General features: G+C 37.7%; 1 protein-coding gene across 4 annotated transcripts; it reads right to left on the bottom strand.

Annotated features, from left to right (window-relative positions):
- Positions 1-217: 217 nt before the first annotated feature.
- Positions 218-19,473, bottom strand: LOC141431822 (uncharacterized). 4 transcript variants are annotated; one of them, XM_074093015.1, is made up of 8 exons: positions 18,849-19,473; positions 18,289-18,375; positions 16,884-17,551; positions 16,191-16,331; positions 14,139-14,270; positions 13,615-14,023; positions 5,709-5,892; positions 3,781-3,958 (listed from the first exon to the last, which is right to left on the bottom strand). In XM_074093015.1, the coding sequence occupies exons 3-8, from the start codon at positions 16,959-16,961 to the stop codon at positions 3,811-3,813; spliced, it is 1,092 nt and encodes a 363-aa protein (XP_073949116.1). In that variant the 5' UTR covers positions 16,962-17,551; positions 18,289-18,375; positions 18,849-19,473; the 3' UTR covers positions 3,781-3,810. The 4 variants fall into 4 exon arrangements, with proteins under 4 accessions (XP_073949119.1, XP_073949116.1, XP_073949117.1 ...); XM_074093016.1 differs by having other exon boundaries at positions 16,884-18,375; positions 18,849-19,004; positions 19,111-19,473; XM_074093018.1 differs by lacking the exons at positions 3,781-3,958; positions 5,709-5,892 and adding exons at positions 218-729; positions 1,024-1,207 and having other exon boundaries at positions 16,884-18,375.
- Between the last annotated feature and the right edge of the window lie 949 nt (positions 19,474-20,422).

Here is a 20,422-nt window from a genome sequence, read left to right as displayed (position 1 = left end):
ACATGGCTACAGAATCACTGGATACTACTCGAATTGTAAAATTGAATTTTGAGAAACTCAGTTCAACTTATTTATGTTCAGCGTATTTCGTTGCCATGCAACTTCCTCTTGTTTTTTCCATTCAGTTTAGCAAATAGTATGTTTGCACCTGAGGTTGGTACAGTTAAATCAATGGCGAATAAAATGCCAACAAGTTTATAATAAACATTTAATTCAAACATTTAAACAGTTCCAACTTTAGTTCAGGTTTCACTTTTCCATCCCTAGTGGGTGTAGGTTTCAGCACAGCACTATTATTATAGTTCGCTCACTTCGCGGGTTGTCAGCAGGGCTACTACGAAACTCGAAGTTCGAAGTTCGTGTCGTGCGGTCCCTCTGACACTTATACTATTTAATACGAGAGCGAGAGGGATGGTACGATACGAACTTCGAGTTTCGAGTTTTGTAGTAGTCTTGCTGGGTTTTAGGTAACTTGATTCGCGATTTGTCCTGGTTTTAGTTCACGCTTAGAGGTTTGTCAGGGTTTTAGTTCAGTTACGTCGCGTTTTGTCCGGGTCTTACATAGTTCACTTGCTTCGCGATTTGTCTAGGTATTAGTTCACTTGCTTAGCGGTTTGTCCGGGTTTTTTGACTTTCTGTAGAGGGTTATCGATTGTCCCGTACACTGTGCCTGCCCGGACCTTCTTCATTATACGTCGGTCGTGGAAAGGATGGTTGTGTGCTTTTAGCCTGAAACGAAGACAAGACGCTTATTTAATTTATTATTTTTGTGTAATATCTTGTGTTATTAATTGTTACTTTTACAATTTAGTACGACCGGCTAGATCGGTCAGAGGTGAGCCAGTGTTGCCAGCACAAAATATATGTAAGCATTTTACTTATTTAATGTTTTTCTGTAATTTCTTGTAGTTAGTTTTACAATTTAAGTAGGTAAAAGGTGAGACGGTGAGCCAGAGTTGCCAACACAAAGTAATTGCGGCTCTTTTAAACTACTTTCTAGTTCAATATTATTATTGGACTCACCTCCGGGTTACGATGTTATCTTTAGAGGTGATGACTTGTGCCGGACACTTAGTCCGGCGGTTGTCGCAGCAGTACCAGCGCCGGCCGCCGTCCCGGTAAGTATAACGGCAGAAATACACGAAACGGTTCAGTATCATCTGTAGGGAGCCTTGGTTCGATACGGTGAACTGTATTGCATTGGTACCTGAAAAAAAAAGCAACTCAGTATCGAACGGGTGTAAGGGTTGGGGTACTTCATTGAGTTCTATTTACGTCACCGGTTCGGAAAACCCATGTTGAGAAGAATCTGGCAAAAAAACTCCAGTTCTAGTCTCAAAAACATTACTAACCTAGGTGTACATGTAGTGCTCACTTTGAAAGAAATAAAAGAAACATTTATTCATGACAGATGGGAAAAAATTAAATATAAAAAGCGCATGCAAAAATAAATAATGAATCGTTCTTTAGGTATAGTCTTATGTATGTAAGTAGTATTGTTGTAGAAGTGTAGTCTTATGTAAATACTTGTTCTTCTCGTATTGTGTTAATTGGATTCGCCAACTACTCCCCTATTTTTAGAAGCTTATAGGCTCCTCAAAAGTAATACTTCTTCGGCAGATGACGATATGTCGCACGTATATCCCGCCCAAGCTAAGTTTGCATCTCCCTGGAATTCGAAATCCCGTCCGTTTCCCAGCTCCCCTTCCCCGTGATCGCCATGCCGCGTCAGTACGGTTAGCATCATGGTCGCCGATACGCGTCTTACGAATTTTTGTCTCCTATTATATTGAATTTTTAGTTTTTAAACTGTTCTTGTTAAAACGCGAGGTGCAAACTTAGCTTGGTCGGGTAGTAAGGCCGAGGTCAATGATATCTTTACACTTTACTAACTACCTTGTCGCTGTCACCTCATGTTTGCACTTTTGTATAAAACGTGTCACACACTACGCAGATACGATAATATTCGAGCCGATACATTCAGTCTAAATCCTTCAAACTGAGTAGACTTGTTTTTTGGTGCAGATTGTTTATACAGGATGTTTTCGTGTCTATCTCTTCTAGATTTACTCGCGTGCCGGGCTCTCACATCAACCTGTTTCTATCTGCAGATAAAATACTATACCATATTTATATCGGCAGATATTATACACATCAATTTATATACGCAGATAATATCTTTGCCATCTTTCGATATATGTCGGTGCCCACAGATACTTTACGATAAAATATAAGTTATATGCGCTGTGTGTGTTAGCTCATTGAATTGTATAGGGAGCGATATTGACAGATATGCGTTCAGATACAGATATCTTATCGTATCTGCTTAGTGTGTGACACGCTTTAAATTGTCAGATGGCACACAGTGACAAGGTACCTACTAAACTGTACAAAGACACTTACTATAGGTAGGGTTGCCATTCATTCTAAGAACCAATACGGGAAGATTTCTCTTTCGATGTCCAAAACTTGTTAATAACATATTCAACGCTGATGTAGCTTTAGTTCTGTCAGTAGTTTGCTTAGAAATTTATGAGTCTGGATACATTGTGCATTTAATTTGGTAGTGCAATCCAACGAATTAAAGGATTGGTAATGACGTACAATTTTATATGCTGTGGTCAACTCAGCGACTAAAATTTCTGAATCTTTATCATAAAAGTAGAAATATCCCTATTCGCATTTCTCCACCGCCGGTCGGGCGGGCCGCGCGCCCCTTCAGTTTTGTCGAAATACGGGACATGTATCTAGTAATAGGGGACGGGATGGTCAATTACGGTGTCAGTCCCGTAAATACGGGACGTATGGCAGCCCTAACTATAGGAAATGAAATGCAAGAATTTGACCGTAATTTATGTGTGTCGGAACTCTCGAGCGGCCGACGATTCACTGTCATTACATTAAGTACGTTACAGTCAGCTGTAGAAGATGAGCAGATGTGTGCTCAAATCAAAATGATCTAAACACCCTCTTATTTACCTTGGCAAGTAGAGTCGCGTGTAGAACATTTTGAACACCGTAATCGCTCATCCACTTTTGCTGGTGACTGTACAAATGGGAAATAGATAACTCGAAAAATTACATTTTGACTGACTAACTATCCTTAGGGATGGTATTTTTCTTGAATTTAAACCCTAAAAAAAAAGAGAATTTTTCAAATCGGTTCACAATATATCTAGATGACAATGAAATAAAACCTCATCGAGAATCTCCTATTATAGCGTCAATTAAAAAAAAACATCTTTGACGATGATAACGTGGGTAGTTGTGCTGTGCTGTGTGGGTATTAGTTTCATCGGGTAGTCGCGCGAGCAGAGTGGAGGCGCGCAGTACGTGTTTTGCAGCAGCCGCCGTGTCGAGATGCTCCTAGAGGAAGGGCTACGAATTGGCCCGAAACATGTCGAGCTAAACTCGATTTAAGACGTGAGTTATCCAGGTTTATTTCATTAAATAAATATGAGTGAGTCTCACGGTATTTAATGTTCAAAGTCATCTTTGATTTAAGGTGCCGACACACTAGTTAAAAACCGACGCCACGACACGCTTGCACACGCCCTCCAACGCGTTTCAGTACTAATCAGTCCCATATATTTATTAAACATAACATAGCTTATAAGTATAAGTTAATACTAACTAAACTATGGATTGTAATTGTTTGAAAATAAATATTTTTTTATTTTTATTAAGGTCAGCAGGCGGTAGAAACATGCGTCGAACGACGTGACGTGGCGTCGCGTTTTAATAGTATGTTTCCGCCTTAATGATCCAATAAAATGCCAATAAAATTCAATACGCGTGTATTTAAAATATTTAAACGGTTTCGTTCATATTTTTCAATTCGGTTTCCCTTTTCTTGGTCGTGCTGGCTTCGGCCTCCTGTATCGCGGAGTACACGCAGCTGGCCATCACCTTCTTTAATATCTTCTTGTCGTGGAAGGCGTGCGTGTGCGCACTTACCCTGTAAATAAGCCAGTTAGATTAGCAAGCTAGAAAAGGTATATTTGATTAAATTTGTTCAAGTAGCCTATGTATTTGTAAATTATTGTAATCGGATCAGTAGTTTTAGAGCCCGCTAAGAGAGGGCCCCACTGGTGCGCTGCGTTGCGTCGCGTTGTCGCAGCGGATCAAATGTATTGTATAACACACCTCTGCGCTGCGTCGAAACTTACGAAGCTGCTACCTCTCTTGTTTCTTGTCCGTCGATCCGTTGAAATGTCGCGTGCGACGACGCAAGCAACGCATCAATGTGGCATGTCATAAACTCAAAAAAATATGCAAAACGTCACAGCATCAACGCTACGACGACGTAACGCACTAGTGGCGTCTCTCTCTAATACATGTATAAACAAACAAGCTTTACGCTAAAGCGTGTCACACACTAAGCAGATACGATAAGATATCTGTATCTGAACGCATATCTGTCAATATCGCTCCCTATACAATTCAATGAGCTAACACACACAGCGCAGATAACTTATATTTTATCGTGAAGTATCTGTGGGCACCGACATATATCGAAAGATGGTAAAGATATTATCTGCGTATAAAAATTGATCTGTGTATAATATCTGCCGATATAAATATGGTATAGTATTTTATCTGCAGATAGATACAGGTTGATGTGAGAGCCCCGCTGCACGCGAGTAAATCTAGAAGAGATAAACACGAAAACATCCTGTATAAACAATCCGCACCAAAAAACAAGCCTACTCAGTTTGAAGGATTTAGACTGAATGTGTCGTCTCGTATATTATCGTATCTGCGTAGTTTCAGATCATTAAGTTATTATTATGCAGATAAAATATTATCGTATCTGCGTAGTGTGACACGCTTAACACATCGACCGCTTACTTTCTCAACCTCGTATCTGGCCACATTGAATTGCTTTAGAATCATCCTTATGTCAAGTATGATAAGAGTTGATTTGTTGTAGGTATACGATTCTGGTAGATACCAGGTTGAGAAAGTAAGCGGTCGATATAGTAACTTGTGTATAATCTGTGCCATAACCTCGAACCCATCCAATAGGATCACAAAAAGTACCCGCAATTTACATACTTAGGTAGGTTACCTCCCTAACTTTTATCGTTGAGTATGCATTTACTACATAATATATCTACCGATTTTTTTTATATTCCTCAAGTTATGTTACGAATCCTATTTATATGAGAGATAAGATAATAATATAAGATATAAATGAGGTATTCTAAGAAAGAAACAATTTTTATTTCAAAGTTTGTGCAGACTCGATCATGGGACATACTTATGAACCGATTTAGATAAAATTTCATTTAAGATTGTTTAAGGATTGGGTAAGGTTAAGGATATACTATATCCCTGTGTAAGTATATAGGATATATTATATCACTATCCTGAATTTTCCAGGATAAACACTATCCTATATCCGATATAGGAATGAACGAATGAATTAATGAATGATTTTTTGATTTAAGATAGCTATAAAATAATTCTGCGCAGAGAAGTGGCAAGTAACAGCTAGTATAAAATAAAATGAAAGTAAATAACATATTGAGTGAAACGAACAAAGCCTAATGGAAAGCACTTTATAATAAAATATGTTGAATGAAACTTAATGACTTTTAGTTAGCTTCGGATAAAATAAAATTTTCGAGACTCATGCGCTGTCTGAACGTGTCATAAAGTTTCATGCGACAATGTGGCGTCAACTAGATGGCGCTGCTACCTACCTCCGTAAAACTATGTTGTCCTTAGTGACGACTTTAGCGGGACACTTGTAGTCCCTCCCGTCCACACACTTCCACTGCCTGCGGTTGTCCCGGTACCGGTAATTTAGGGAATACATGTACCGGTTCAGAATGAGCTGTACCGCACCTTGATTCGATATCGTGTATTGGAGAGAGCACTCTATGTCTAGAACAATGAGAGACTGTATTTAATGGTCTTTCAATAAAACATAAGTGTGTTAAAGCAGTAGACTAACTTGAATAATTCTTAGCGATTATGAAAATTAAATCAAAAATTCACAACCTCTCATGGCCTAGTTACATCGTTCGACTATGTTGTATCGAATCGCACGTGTTGTGCGGGAATGGAGTATCTAATCTAAACCATGATCTCAGGCAGATGGGAAAGCAAGCAATGAAACCACGTCTTTGAGGTTATTTATTTTGCTGTTTCGAATAATAATTTATTTTGAACATGAAACCGTGAGACTCACTCATCTTAAATATATTGACCCGGAGAGCGGCGCAGTGCGCGTGTTGCAGCAGCCGCTGAGACGCGTTGCTCCGAAGACGAAGGGCTACGGATTAGCCCGAAACATGTCGAGCTAAACTCGATTTAAGAGGTGAGTTATCCGGGTCAATATATTTAATATAATATTTTTTTATTGAAACTATAAATAGGATAAAACAGACAAAAATTAAAGCTACATAATAAAGTGTTAAGTCACTCATCCTGCATATTTTATAGTATTATAGCCACTTAAAAAAAATGTAACTACATGTAATTGTATTCTTGTTTATCTACAGAAGTTAATCTCTCGACAAGCTTTGAACCTAATGTAATAACGACACCTGCAAAGAATATCATCGTAACTCACTTTTTGTGTAAAAATAAAAGAATAATCAAATCACAAATAGGTACTACTAATCCACAACAAGTTTCGCCAGGTAACTTAAACTATGAACAAGAAATACACACACAACTGGCTCAATTAAAAACGCTTTTCTTTATTGCGCATGTCAAACCCCAGCCCGACCCGCATCCGGTACAAAAGTACCGAAAATACCCGCCGCATTAATACCGCGCTGTGTTGCCAACGATATTCGTTGAACCAGCAAGGCTACTACGAAACTCGTAACTCGAAGTTCGTATCGTACCGTCCCTCTCGCTCTTGTATTAAACAGTATAAGTGTCAGAGGGACCGCACGACACGAACTTCGAGTTTCGTAGTAGCCCTGCCGGTACGAGCCCGACCTAGGATTCCATTATTTTGTTCATTTTGAGTTACATACAATCGTGATTTTGCAAGAAATAAAATTATCTTTTTTTAGCTCTTATCATTGTATCTCAACTCCTTTGCGTTTAAAAGTTAGAGCATGGAAAAACATTGTAAGTAAGAATGCACTGGGGTGAATAAAATACTAACTTTAGTTACGCCACAGTCCTTTTGTCGCAATGGCATGAAAAAAATGTATTACTATTTACAATTTTTTTCCTCGACATAACTCCTTATTATACTAACATTGAATACTTACAAAGAGAATTGTATGTCTGAGTTACAACACAATTTTCTAAACGTAATGTATGTATTTGTGGCAAAACAATCATAAAATTATTTATTTTTAGCTTTGTTGATTATAATGTACACGGCGGCGGCATGAAAATGTAAAATGTATTTTCCTTGCAGGTGTCGATAAATGTGTTTGATTTAATTTAAAGTTCATTTTCTTCTTTTAAAGCATTTAAATAAAAGATATTTTTTTTTTATTAAATTTATTTTCATGTTTTTAGTTACAAATATTCCAGTTAACATGATTAAAACTAAAAATATGTTGCCAATTCATGTCTTATCTCTTAACACTCTTAACACATAGCGTTTTGTCGTAAAAACTGAACAGTAAAACGTACTGTCATATAAATTGAATCATGTACCACGGTAAAACCTTTGTGCTACTATTTACTGTCATGTTGATATCCCATACTTTTGTCAAGGAAATCATGCTGAATCGATTATTTTAAGGTTTTACCCTGGATCATGTAAAGTTTCGTATCTGTGCTATCAAGCATAGAGTCATGGACGTACTACCTAAACGGGTCCGAGCACTTGGAGCTAAAAAACACGACGAACGAGATAGCTAGCACCGATGCCCTTTGTCCCTTTCAATAGGGTGACCATACCTAAGACTTTTGTGACGCAAGTTCAATCTTCCCGCTTATTGTTTATTATAATCAAATCGCTGAAGTTTTTCATTAGCTATGGAAAATTTCTGAGGGATTAGGGATGGATTACGAAATAAATAATACAGATAGTACAAGGGATCAATTTATTAATGTGAAATAATAAGTGCAGCGACTAAAGTTTTCTTTGGAATCTGCAACGGAAAGTCTTTTTTTGTGTGTAGTTAAGTAACGTGTTAATAAAATTGCTTATGCAAGGCAATATGCCATCTTTACAATATCAACAAGTTATGAAAAATCGTCCGCCAACTTACGAACAATAATTAACATAACTCAGCTACCGATAAATATATTATCTTCTAAACTAAATTGACTACTCGGCAACTAATATTGTGTCAGCTACTTTATTAATAGTAGTACTACAATAATGACACACAATACAAAAATCATGGTCAACATAGTCGTTAGAATTTAAATAATGGTATTTTATTGGCTGGCAAGATGAAAGAACGAGACAAATGGCATCGGTTGTAACTATCCCTCTCATCGTGGATTAGCCTCTATGTTAGGCGCTATGGAAAAAAATACTTTATTTCCTTGTAATATGGTTCATTTTTGTAAATACGAATTTTCAGAGTACTCGGTCCCGTTTGGGTAGTACGTTCATGCATAGAGTTCTCATACGAGCACTGGCTGCAGCAACAGAGCGTATTATAGTATATAAACACATTGTTTTACAAAATATTCGTAAATTGAAGGCGGATGCAAAGTTTCGCGTCTGTAGGGCTATCGTTTTTTGTCTTTCTAGATGGCGCCAGTGTTGCGTGAGGTTTTTAAGTGTGGCTTTCAAAGTCTGTTATTACGGGCGTGAAAACAAAGTTTAGATTAAAATAATATTTAATACACCTTAAAACCGTACCATAAAAATATCGAGCAACCACAGTGTTGCGTAGTCCCGTTTTGTTGGGAAAAAAAGGGAGGACAAAAGTTTCCGAAAGACAAAACTGTCTCAAAACACAGACATTCATTGCCCCGTAACGCATAATTGCCATAATTAATTTCAGGTAATGCAAAATATTCACAAAATTATTCTAATTATAAATAAACCCGCGTAGCTCACCAAAACTATGAGATTGGACATTTCGGAGACCTCACGCTACACTAGCGCCTCTAGCGACGAATTCATACGTGATAGCCCTCATTGAGCAGTTCCTTCCAGCGGAGAAGATTCCGGCGGGACCACCGGAGTTCCACTACCGACTATTGTATTGTCAATGGACTTACATAAGTATGTCAAATTTCACTTCAATCCGATTACTGTAAGTGGATCAAAAACTTGCAAGATTTATTTACACACAGACACCGGGACAGCTAAAAGTAAATACAGATGTAGTAATAATGTTTTGCCATCGTATTTTGTCGGAAATGTTCGTATTTATCTCTACTAGCTTCCTGAAGCTGCTGGGCTACTACGAAACTCGAAGTTCGTATCGTACCGTCCCGCTTTCGCTAATATTATTTAATACGAGAATGAGAGGGACGGTATGATACGAACTTAGGCTGCGTTTCTACGAGATGTGCGGGGTAACTAAGGCGCAAGCCACACAGAAGAGACGTGGGACGGGGGTGCGTCGCGGACGGGGCAAGGGCGTCTCCAGCACGTCTGTGCTTTGGATCGCGACGTTTCTATTGGCGCTGGGCACGACATCAGCGCCACCTAGCGTCCGCAACTTTTTTTGGCTCTGATGCTCTGACGTTTTCAAATTTCATCGCGACATTATGACAAAAATCAATGTTTGTTGTAGATGGGTTCTGGCTAATACCCCACCGAAACTAGCAGTATTACCGAACAACAAGACTAAAGTCTTTTGGCCGTGTCTTATCTAACCACGACATTGGCGGAATCATCGCATGGCTCCATGGGGCCATATTATCCCAAAAATTGAATTGACAAAAATCAAACCTATAGCGTATTAATTTATAATACAAAATTACTGTGATACCGTGATTTGGGTGGACAAAAGGTTGTTAATTCATTTTTGGTCATTAAAATTAAATGTGGTAAGTCAAATTTATTCAAAAAGTGTGTTTTATTTTCGTTATGTCTTGGTTTGTTTACTTCATGTTTAGTTGTACTTTTACTGTAAAACGAAAAAATAAAGCTTTCTTATTGGTTTCTTTGAATAATAGTAAAATTATATAATTGTTCTTATATCGCTGGTAATAAATTAAATATCGTTTTCAGATCAAAATGAGTATCATATTGAAGACCGGTTTGTGAGTATCATTCAATATAAAATTTCAACCACAAACCGTTTCATAAGGAAAATAGTTGCTGGACATGTCCGTGATGTAGAGGAATTAAGAATAAAACAGGGACAGTGTTCAATAATTCAAGCTCGCATCATAACACAAACATCTATTACTAAAATTAGGTAGTTAAAGTCTATACAAATTGCTTTGTTAATGACAGATTCATATGAGTATGTCAGATGACAGAGCCTACATTATTTCTTCTTTTGGCCACTATGAGCGCTGCGATAGATTTCATTACCCCCACAGTACTTCACTTCGCACCCTCCAATACATTTAGCATGAACTGATTCAACGGGCACCGCGACTGCGACACGCCCGCGCCTCCGTTCCACGTCTCTTCAGTGTGGCTTGCGCTTAAGCGGTACAAGGATGTGAAACGTGAATGTTTTCACCAGATGTGAAAGGTAGCTGAGCGGTGCGAGGATGCGTAGCGGGGGCGTGTAGCGGGAGCCGACCATAATTCGTTTTTTTTAGCATCAGAAAGAAGGTAAGCGATCTTGACATGAAAAACACTTGAAAAATAAGTCACAGCAAATATGTAACAATTAGCAAGGACATATTATCATTTACACGGTTTTGGTATCAAGAAATAGTAACTTTTTTTTTTTATTTTTTATAAAAAGACTCGTCAAGATTGTTTACCCTTTTTCTAATGCAAAAAAACGAAGTATAGCCGCTCTATTAGTGACTGAGTTCTTTCCTCGCACACATCCTTCTCTTGTTATAGTATACAAAAACCTCCCTCCGTCGAGCTGTTTCCACTAGAGCTGCGGTGAGCGAGGCTAAATAAATGATGCGTTTCTATTGGTTCATGACAAGCACATTCCTCGCAACACATCCTCGCACATCTCTGGTTGTAAATGCTGCCCTAAGGAGCGGCCACACCGCTGCTTAAAAACGGTAACGTTACGGAATCGCAGTGACGCATCGTGTGCGCACCATTTTTTTGCATGCTTTCCACACCGCTGCTTAAAATACGCAAACGGTGCGGAATCGCAGTGACGTGCCGTAAGCGTCAAGACTTTTGTTCGGTAAAGTCCTGACGTTTACGGCACGTCACTGCGATTCCGTATTTTAAGCAGCGGTGTGGAGAGCATGCGACAAAAACGGTGTGTATACGGTGCGTCACTGCGAATCCGTGCCGTCACCGTTTTTTAAGCGGCGGTTTGGCCGCACCTCTATCCGACAAATATGGAAAAACATTATTCACTGGATCTACAAACGCTTGTAATAAAACAAGGCTGGTCTAAAGTGGGCTGTATTTATGTTTATTTTTTGTCCGTCGAGTGCGTCATTCGCGGCGGCTTAGTAGTTTTGGCCTCGGCCTCCTGCAGCGCAGAGAACACGGTGCCGGCGCGAACCTTCTTCAGTATGGTCTTGTCGTGGAACGGATGAGTGTGAGCTCCGACTCTGTAAAAAATAAGAAAATAGTAAATAAAAAAATCAAGTTGGTAAGTTTGTTTGTTAGTTGCTACCATTTCACGTCTAAACCGCTGAAATGATTTAACTAGATGAAATTCGGTATATCTACCTACAAATAGTTTGAGTCCCTGAGTTCGATAATTCCTGCGGGATAATGGAACAGCTAGTTTTGTTTGTAATATAATAAATCTTAGTGGTGGACCAGTAGTTTGACTGTAGCGTCACCTGTGAGTTTTTCTAAATTCAAGTGCGAAATTACATTTGCAATTTAACATGAGCTTTATGGTGAAAGAAAACAGGGGAGGCAACCTGCACGAAACTGTGCAATAATTCAATTTATTCAATTGTGTATGCGAGTGAAGTCAATCTGCACTGAGCTCGCATGGGAACAATGGTTCAAGCCCTCTCATTCTGAAAGGAGGCCAGTACCCTGGCATTAAACATACTTACAGATACATACTTCAATGGAAATAAGATACTCAAGACTCGAGAACAAACATTCGTATTTTTCATACATATCTGCCCCAGCCTGGGATCACATCTAGGACCTCAGCTTAGTAATCACTATTGTCAAGCTATTGTCAAAGTATGTAAAGACTGACGTGGCTGTTATTGCTGGAATAGACTCACCTTCTCATCACGATATTGTCCTTAGTGAAGACAGAAGCTGTACACTTGTTGGCTCTGTTGTCAATGCACCTCCACTGTCTGCTTTTATCCCGGTACTGGTAATACAGCGAGTACACAAATCTATTCAGGATCAGTTGCAGCGAGCCTTGGTTTGACAATGTGTATTGCACAGACACTAAAACAAAGGTAAATGTTAGAAAAGCTGGGACAAATAGGGTGAAGTTGAGGTTAGTTAAAAAAAAGAGCACAACCGAAAGGAAATAACTAAAATAAACACTTTGGATATACAGATTATCGACTATTGCATGTTATTTTGAAGATTGTAATGTAAGATTACGATATTTTTCAAGGTCTAACTCTAACATCAACTTCACCGGAAAATATTTAGTAAAACTTTAATCTTGTATTTGGATTTGTACTTACATTGTTGTATGCATTTTCAGTCAAAATCTTCAAAATATATCCAATACTCGATGAATAGAATCCATTAGACACAGAACTTCGTCATTTTAATTTAAATGTTGAAGACATTTAATAATGTAATACTTAATTTCAATAGTTATTACTGTTTTTTATAATTTAAATCTTTTGGTAGGGAATAAAATAATGCATAAAGGACAACATACTATTATTACATTACAGTTTTATTTTCATTACTTGTCCATGTACCTAGCTAGTAAATAAATTAGTTGGAAGATAAATCTGAAATAACACATTTGAAAAAAGAACTAGTCGAATGCCAGTTAGACTCACGCATGCATCGAGGGTTTTGTGTGCATGTACAATACAATATTGGTCAATTGATCGTGTTATAATCAGACTATCTTCTTCTAAGGAGCCTTCCGCGCGAGCACCACGGAAATCGCACTACTACGTAAGGTACGCGGTCAAAATATATCAAATAATCTCCTTACAGAAATAATAATCTTATAGGTTGTTCCATAACCACTCTACTATTAATATTTTCTGTATTATTTCAAAATTATAGTCAGAAATTTATTGATTTTATACACAAGCAACTATCATTACAGGTTATATATAACCATATACCATAAAGACCAATGGCTAGACGGGGCAGTGCCCCAGGGCTCCCAAGCTCGGGGGGCCTGTCGGACTCTGACTTACAAACTATAAATGACAATTTGGAATAAGGAACAAAAAGTTTTAAATAGTTTAGTTGGGGCCCTAGTTTATTTTTTGCCCCAGGGTCTGTGGTTACCTAGCTACTCCACTGATAAAGACCCACTTCTATAATGGGCACTGTAATAACAATGTCAGGTAAGCAGATCCCAAACTTAGTAACTTTTATGAGCCTAGTGTTCTTATTCAAAGTCTTACTAACTAAAAATATAGTCCACTTACTTGGAGCATTGTCTGGTTGTCCTTGGGTGACCTTCTTTACCGGTGGTGTTTCTTCAATGCAATAGTCATCGCCATCGTCCCGATCATCAGCATCTAACGGATCATCATAGACAAAAGTCTTGTCATTTTCACTGTCATCTTCTTTCAAATGTGTGGGCATGTCATTATTGGTTCCAGAATCCAAGTCCTTTGGTGGGAAGCTTCGTTTCCTCAAGGGCACATTTGAGGTTGTCTTCTCACCAGCAAGTCTTCTCTTGAGCGCGGTTAGCTTGGAAACGACGGGTGTGGGAGCTATGTTACTTTGACGTTGGAGTTTTATTTGTACATCCGGGAACTCTGGTGGCTGTTCATCGACTAATGACGATGGTTGCTCTGAGTCAGAAATAGATGGCGCCCCGGCTACAGATTTCTGAAATAACACATGATTTATACAAAATTAAGCATGACTTGCACATCATAATATCCATTCAAAGTCAAACTATCTCGTAAAAATAAAAAGCCACATTATTATGCAAGATAGTTACCACATCTTCCAAACCCTTGATATGCAGTTCCTTGGCAGCGACAATCAGCTCATTGAGTTCTTCCACAGCCACCATAGCCTGCCCAGTGTAGATGTACTCCAATATGGAGCATAGTGTTTTGTATGAGACTTTCTGTAATTCAATAATATGAAGGCTTTAGCATCTGCAAGTATCTGCAAGCGAAGAGTAGGACATCTATCAACAATATGGACAGATGACCTGGTTAAAGCCGCAGGTTCATGATGGATGCAAGCCGCTTCCAACTAAAGCAGTTGGAAGTATAATACATAAATGACAGAGGCCTATGTCTAACAGTGGACGTCTTACGGCTGATATGAAGATGATGGTGTATTTATCTCCTGTAATCCCTAGTATGTATAGTAGGAATTATTTCAGGTGCCCCGATCTTGTTAAAGCCAACCTTTCGAACAAACTCATTGTATTCTATTGTGCCCTCAACCGCATTATCTATCTATCTATCTATCTATTTAGCCTTTTTATCCTGAGCTCATCCTCCTCCGTTGTATTGTTATAGAATATCTCTAAGCTCAGTGTGTCGCTTGACAAAGGCCTCCTCTAACATTTTCCATTGTTTTCTATCCCTGGCTACCCTCCTCCAGTTCGGGCCTGCTGTTAGCTTTAACTCATCCTCCCATCTGTTGTCTTCCTCTGCTCCTCTTGCCATCTCTAGGATACCAGTGTGTGACTTCTTTGCTCCATTTTTCCTGCATGTCACGCAACATATGCCCAGTCCACCTCCACTTCAATTGATCTATTTTATAGAGAACATCAGTTACTTTTGTCTTAGATCTTATAAATGCATTTCTGTGTCTGTCTTGGCGTCTAATTCCTATCATGCTTCTCTCCATTGCTCTTTGGCAATGCTCTAACATGAACTTAGCTATACAATAAAACAAAGAGTTTTCAACACCTGCATCCCTGTATGACATACATGCGCACCTCAAAACATCATAGAGACATGTTAGAGCAACCGCATTATACTCAGTTTAAAATTAACAGAAATATAAAATAAAATTGTTCATGGAAATAACGACTTTATTGTCTTGAGCAGAAAGTGCATTTTAAAATAAATACATGTTCGCAGATAATACTTTTCCAGGAGACTGCTTGTCTATGACGCATTTAATTTAGAAAAAAACTATCTGCCAACAAAGTTTCATTTAAAATAATAAAGTCATATTTCAATGAGATCTTATATTCATTTCATTTTAAACTGAGGATTATGCACTTAAGGACACAATAGAATACAATGACTTTGTTCAAAAGGTTAGCTGTTATGAGATTGGGATTGGGACACCTCAAATAATTCCTACTATACACAGTTATACAATAAAGTTTATTTCTATTTCTATACTAAATTAAACTGTGGGTACAAAACTTATAATTTAAGAGTTTTTAACCCCGACGCAAAAAGAGGGGTGTTATAAGTTTGACTGCTATGTGTATCTGTGTGTGTGTCTATCTGTCTGTCTGCGGCACCGTAGCTCTTAAACAGGTGGACCGATTCAAATGTGTTATTTTTAATTGAAAGCAGGTTTTCTAGCTATGGTTTTTAGACATGTTTTATCAAAATCGGTTCTGCCTTTTTGTTGGTTAGGTTATTTCTACTAGAGTTACTCTGAGTTGCAAAGTATGAATTGATTTTGCCAAATACCAACAATTTAACAGAGGTCTTAATTGAAGCACCAAATATTCGCTCTGGCGACACATTGTGACTTGACTCATTGTATAGGTAGTATGTGTGAGTAGTGTGGAGGTAAACATGAGGAATTGTTAAAAAATATGAGAAAAAGCACAATCTGTAGTTTTCAATAAACACTGAAATAATGTTTTCCTTCATACCAATTTACTCACTTAGGGTTTTACTGGTAGAATATGTAAATTTTCAACTAACATGTGTGATTTTTTTCATAATTTGGTTTGGACATGAATACCAAGTGGCTGAATAGCAAATAGTAACCAAATATTGATGGCATTTCTAGTTTCTACAACCAAGATTCACTGTGTAACTAAATAACAAAAGTAACTTACATTCAAGAATATAACAGGATGTGGGCAGTTGGCAGAAGAAATGAGCTCCTTTATGTACGGGCTAGCGAGGGCAAGGACCATCTGATGTACTTTGACATGGTGCCCGTCCGCCGCTAGGGTCATGTCCACGAACTCACCATTCTGCAATAGAGATATTTGTTCTATAAACATTACAAGATCGTTATTGTTTTTGCTTTAAGAAATGGGCAAAAACCGTCCCCCATGTGGATAATAGTTTCATGATTATGTGTCTCGCTGCTGCAGCGCATCACTCGCAGCCCCAACAGCCTCCTGAAGACAGTGGCGGAGCGGAATGACGGTCCATTTATGTGCCACTGGAACCAGCTGCATGTGTTGCCCACTTAGTATAGTATAGATGTAATGTAATCTTATTGTTCTTAATTTCTATTTAATTTCTATGTGTATGATCCGAGTTGGTCGAAATAAATTTATTATTATTATTATTAATTACAGATACAGGTACAACCGAATATAATGTTTCAAAACACGGTTACGTTTGTAGACATTCCAAACAAGCAATTGTATACATAAAAAAGTATTTCGCGCCTTTGTATTCTGGGTAATACGTAGTTTTAATGTTATTATAAAAGCATGTGATAAACAACAGGCTAAGCTAAGTATAATTTACGGGATAATCAGAAGGAATTTCCGGTAAAAATACGTAAAACTTACTTGTTGAAGGGAACTTAAACCAGTGCAGATATTCCTATTGTGGGAATCCCATTCCAAACAGAATTGTGCATCCGTCATTATTCAAGTTTTTCGTTCATTTCACGCAACTCACGCAGGTATACCTCTGTATTTTACACAATTTCCTTGAGTTGAATGTTAAAACTCACTCCCGAGAAAATATCAAGCGGAGGCCCGAATCAAAGAGTATATAATCACTACGTTTTAAGAGTCGGAACTCTCATACAAAAACAATACCACGATTGTAGTATGAATTCAGTGTCTTTTTGGTGCCAATATCAAGAAACGAACTGCACAGACTAAACAGGGCCGAAAAAGTCACATTGACAAGTAGTGTTGTTAGGAACAGTCGATATTATCGATATTGTAACAGCATAGTGTTGTGCTTTTTTATCGATATATTGTCAAAAAACGGCACGTAGTGGTGCGCTTTTTATTAATTAAATGATCGAATTAAAGAAAAAAAAGTTGTTTTTCTTAATAATAATTTATTTTCATGTCATGGATCTGTTTTTCTTTACATAGGTAAATACAGTTTCACGTTACACAAGTATTGTATTGTAGTATTGTATTGTCCGTTTTGCACTGCACAGCACTTGTGGAAGGCTGTGCATGTAAATATTCCACACTGGGCAACTCCAAAGCTGAACCTGAAACAAAGTTAAATTTAGCCAGTAGCTTACACTAACTAATGCAAGATAAAATAAAATTGGTACGCACAATCCAATTTTTGTCATATTGCAGGTCAATGACCTATGTTTACCTAGACAACTTTCTTACAATTTCTTGCCTTATTGTCAAATATGTCTTTACTTGTCAAATGAATGAAATGAAATGTAAGGTGATCTTGGAGTTAGTTGACAATACATAATTTTGTATACCTCTGATAAACAATCTACTTGCCATGCCAAATGTAATGAAATTAATTCTGTAGTTTTTACCCGATTCTGGTGAAGCCCAAAAGGAGGATTATATTTTGACCTGTATGTATGCATATCCATTTCTATCTCCTCTAACTACTAAGCAGCTCAACCTATTTTTAACCCCTAACGCAAAAAGAGGAGTGTTATTACATGAAGTGTACCATAAACACAGACAATACAGAAAAAATGGTCAAGTGCGAGTTGGACTCGTACATGAAAGGTTCCGTAAACAGTTCAATAAAAGTTTTTCTGAAAATTCTTCTAATATAAGTTTTTTTTTGCTGACTGTACTATATGCCCCTGGTTACCAAAGTACTCGTCAAGACGACAAACGAGTCCAAACTCGATGCAGTTGTGTTGTTTATCACAGTGTTCCTATGGTCACCCGCTAGCTTTATCATCAGATCAACTCTAAAATTCTAAATTATGCTATAAGGTATAGATTTTTATCAGTGATAGCTTACCTGTTGTATTGTCAGTTTTACACTGCGCACCACTTGTAGAAGGCTGTGCATGTAAATATTCCACACTGGGCAACTCCAAAGCTGAACCTGAAACAAAGTTTAATTTAGCCAGAAGCTTCCACTAACTTATACAGGTGAAATATAATTAGTGTGTATAGCCATTTTTCTGTCTATTACTAATGCTCTGACCGGCAACTATACTATACACTCAAAATACCTAGCATTATTATTGATGACGAAGCAAATTAATTTATAACATATATTGTATGTAAAAAAATATGTGCATGTGTATTGATGGTATTTATTAGGGTTATGGTTTATGGGGGCGACTGAAAAACAGCGCCTGTTAGCCAAGGGACTTTGTTCTGCAAGGTGCAGGCATAAGCTGAGTCGCTTTCCCTTTTGATAGTTTGATTGTACTTATTATTTGTTATGTACCTATGTAGAATTTGTAAACAAACTATTAAATCAATATCTTTTATTATTTTATTATTATTATTATAAGATGCAGTAAGTCAAGTTGCAATAGAGATAAATTGAAAATAAAATAAAGTGTTTACCTTGGCTGTTCTTGCCATCTTTAGGGGAAACCCTTCAAGAATTTCTTCAGAAAGAGGTGGCATGGGAAGTCCCAATTTTGGTATGGCTTTCTTCTTCAGCCGGGTTTTCGATTTTGTGAAATCTCGTTGCCAACTACTTTCACCCACTGCTTACAACTGAAATAAAATTTAATTGTCGTGATACTATATAATACGAATTGACGTCGGCCAGCCAAATATAACCTCAACACCTATTATCAGATTTATCAGTAACTTTACTTACACATGTTCACTTAGAGGAAATCTAGCAAAGAACATTTTGTTTTCACAATGTTTTTCTTGAATACCACAAATTTCGCATCTCCTCATGTTGAATGGTTTCTTAGTAAAGGACAGCCGTGAAAATAACGGTAAAAACTAGAGTCCTGTCTCGAATAAATGCACTTTAGTGAAAGAAAAGTTAATGCGGAGGAGAAATAATCTCAAACTCAACGCTATTAACAAAACAAAACACCAAAATACACGAAAATTCAAACAGTAAACACAAAATCTCGCGAAGGCGTCCGTTCCCACGCAGCAGATGAAGGTTTGTGGGCTGCCATATAAAATTGAAAAATAGAACTAAATTTTTTTCATTTACTTAAATAAAAAATCTTAGTAATATTTTTTTCCGCTTATTTTTTTTTTCACAGCTTAAAATGTGAAGAATTGCAAATATTATAATTTAAGTGAAATCTTCTAAACACAGATCATTTCATAAATATGGCAACCAATAAGTTATTTTGGAGAGGTTGGTACAAAAAAGTCACTAGCTCCATACATTAGATTTTTGTATGGAGTTTCAACCCACTGGCGAATCCGAAGCCAAGCTAATGTCACTTTTTTTTTGTAAATTTTGTTTCAAAAAATACAAAAGGATATGGCCCATACAGACAAAATTCATGCCGGTTATGATTTATCCATACTTCAGTGAAGTTCAGTGACGTATACCTTACGGCGTGAAATATAGACGAGGTGTACGAGAGGGATAAATCAAACATCTGCATCTGCATGCTACGCTTTTTCGATTCAATGAGCCTGCCTGAGCGTTCGTTCGTTGCCCTCGGCGACCATCCACACTGAGTGGATGTAATGTATTGATTCCTTTGATGTTACCGCCACGCGTCGGATATCGCCGGCACACGCCAACGATCGATCGTTGGCGTTCGCTAAGCCGTCCATACAGGACTACCGAAACCCATTCGTTGGCTTTCGTTGGGCCGTGTGTACCCAGCTTTCATCCGATGAACCGATCCGCTGAAAACAAAACGCAGATGCAGGAAACGAGCCAAGTACGAGAACTGAAATAAAAATATTGTGTGAAATATCAATTATGTAGAAAATATTTATGCAAGCGAAATTTGATCAGGGTTCGATCACAATTTTAATGAAAGCGGATACAAAAACCGTACATACTTTTCTAATTAAATCGGTGAACACGTTTTTATAAGTAAGTAGGTACCACATACTTATATGTGTACGTTATGTGTTGATCGTTAAAAAAAAAGAAGAAATTCGTTATTGTAAATAAGTCTTAGCCTGCACAAAGCAATGGC

Source organism: Choristoneura fumiferana, chromosome 10 (genome assembly GCF_025370935.1).
Source record: "Choristoneura fumiferana chromosome 10, NRCan_CFum_1, whole genome shotgun sequence".
Classification (NCBI taxonomy): Eukaryota; Metazoa; Arthropoda; class Insecta; order Lepidoptera; family Tortricidae; genus Choristoneura; species Choristoneura fumiferana.
This window is presented reverse-complemented; position numbering and strand designations above follow the sequence as displayed.

Excerpts from the sequence above, each read along its gene's own strand:
- LOC141431822 (XM_074093015.1), bottom strand. The coding sequence starts at position 16,961 with ATGACGGATGCACAATTCTGTTTGGAATGGGATTCCCACAATAGGAAT. Across the intron at positions 14,024-14,138 it reads TCAAGGGTTTGGAAGATGTG|AAATCTGTAGCCGGGGCGCC; the intron begins GTAACTATCTTG and ends GTGTTATTTCAG. Across the intron at positions 5,893-13,614 it reads ACAACCAGACAATGCTCCAA|ACATAGAGTGCTCTCTCCAA; the intron begins GTAAGTGGACTA and ends TCATTGTTCTAG.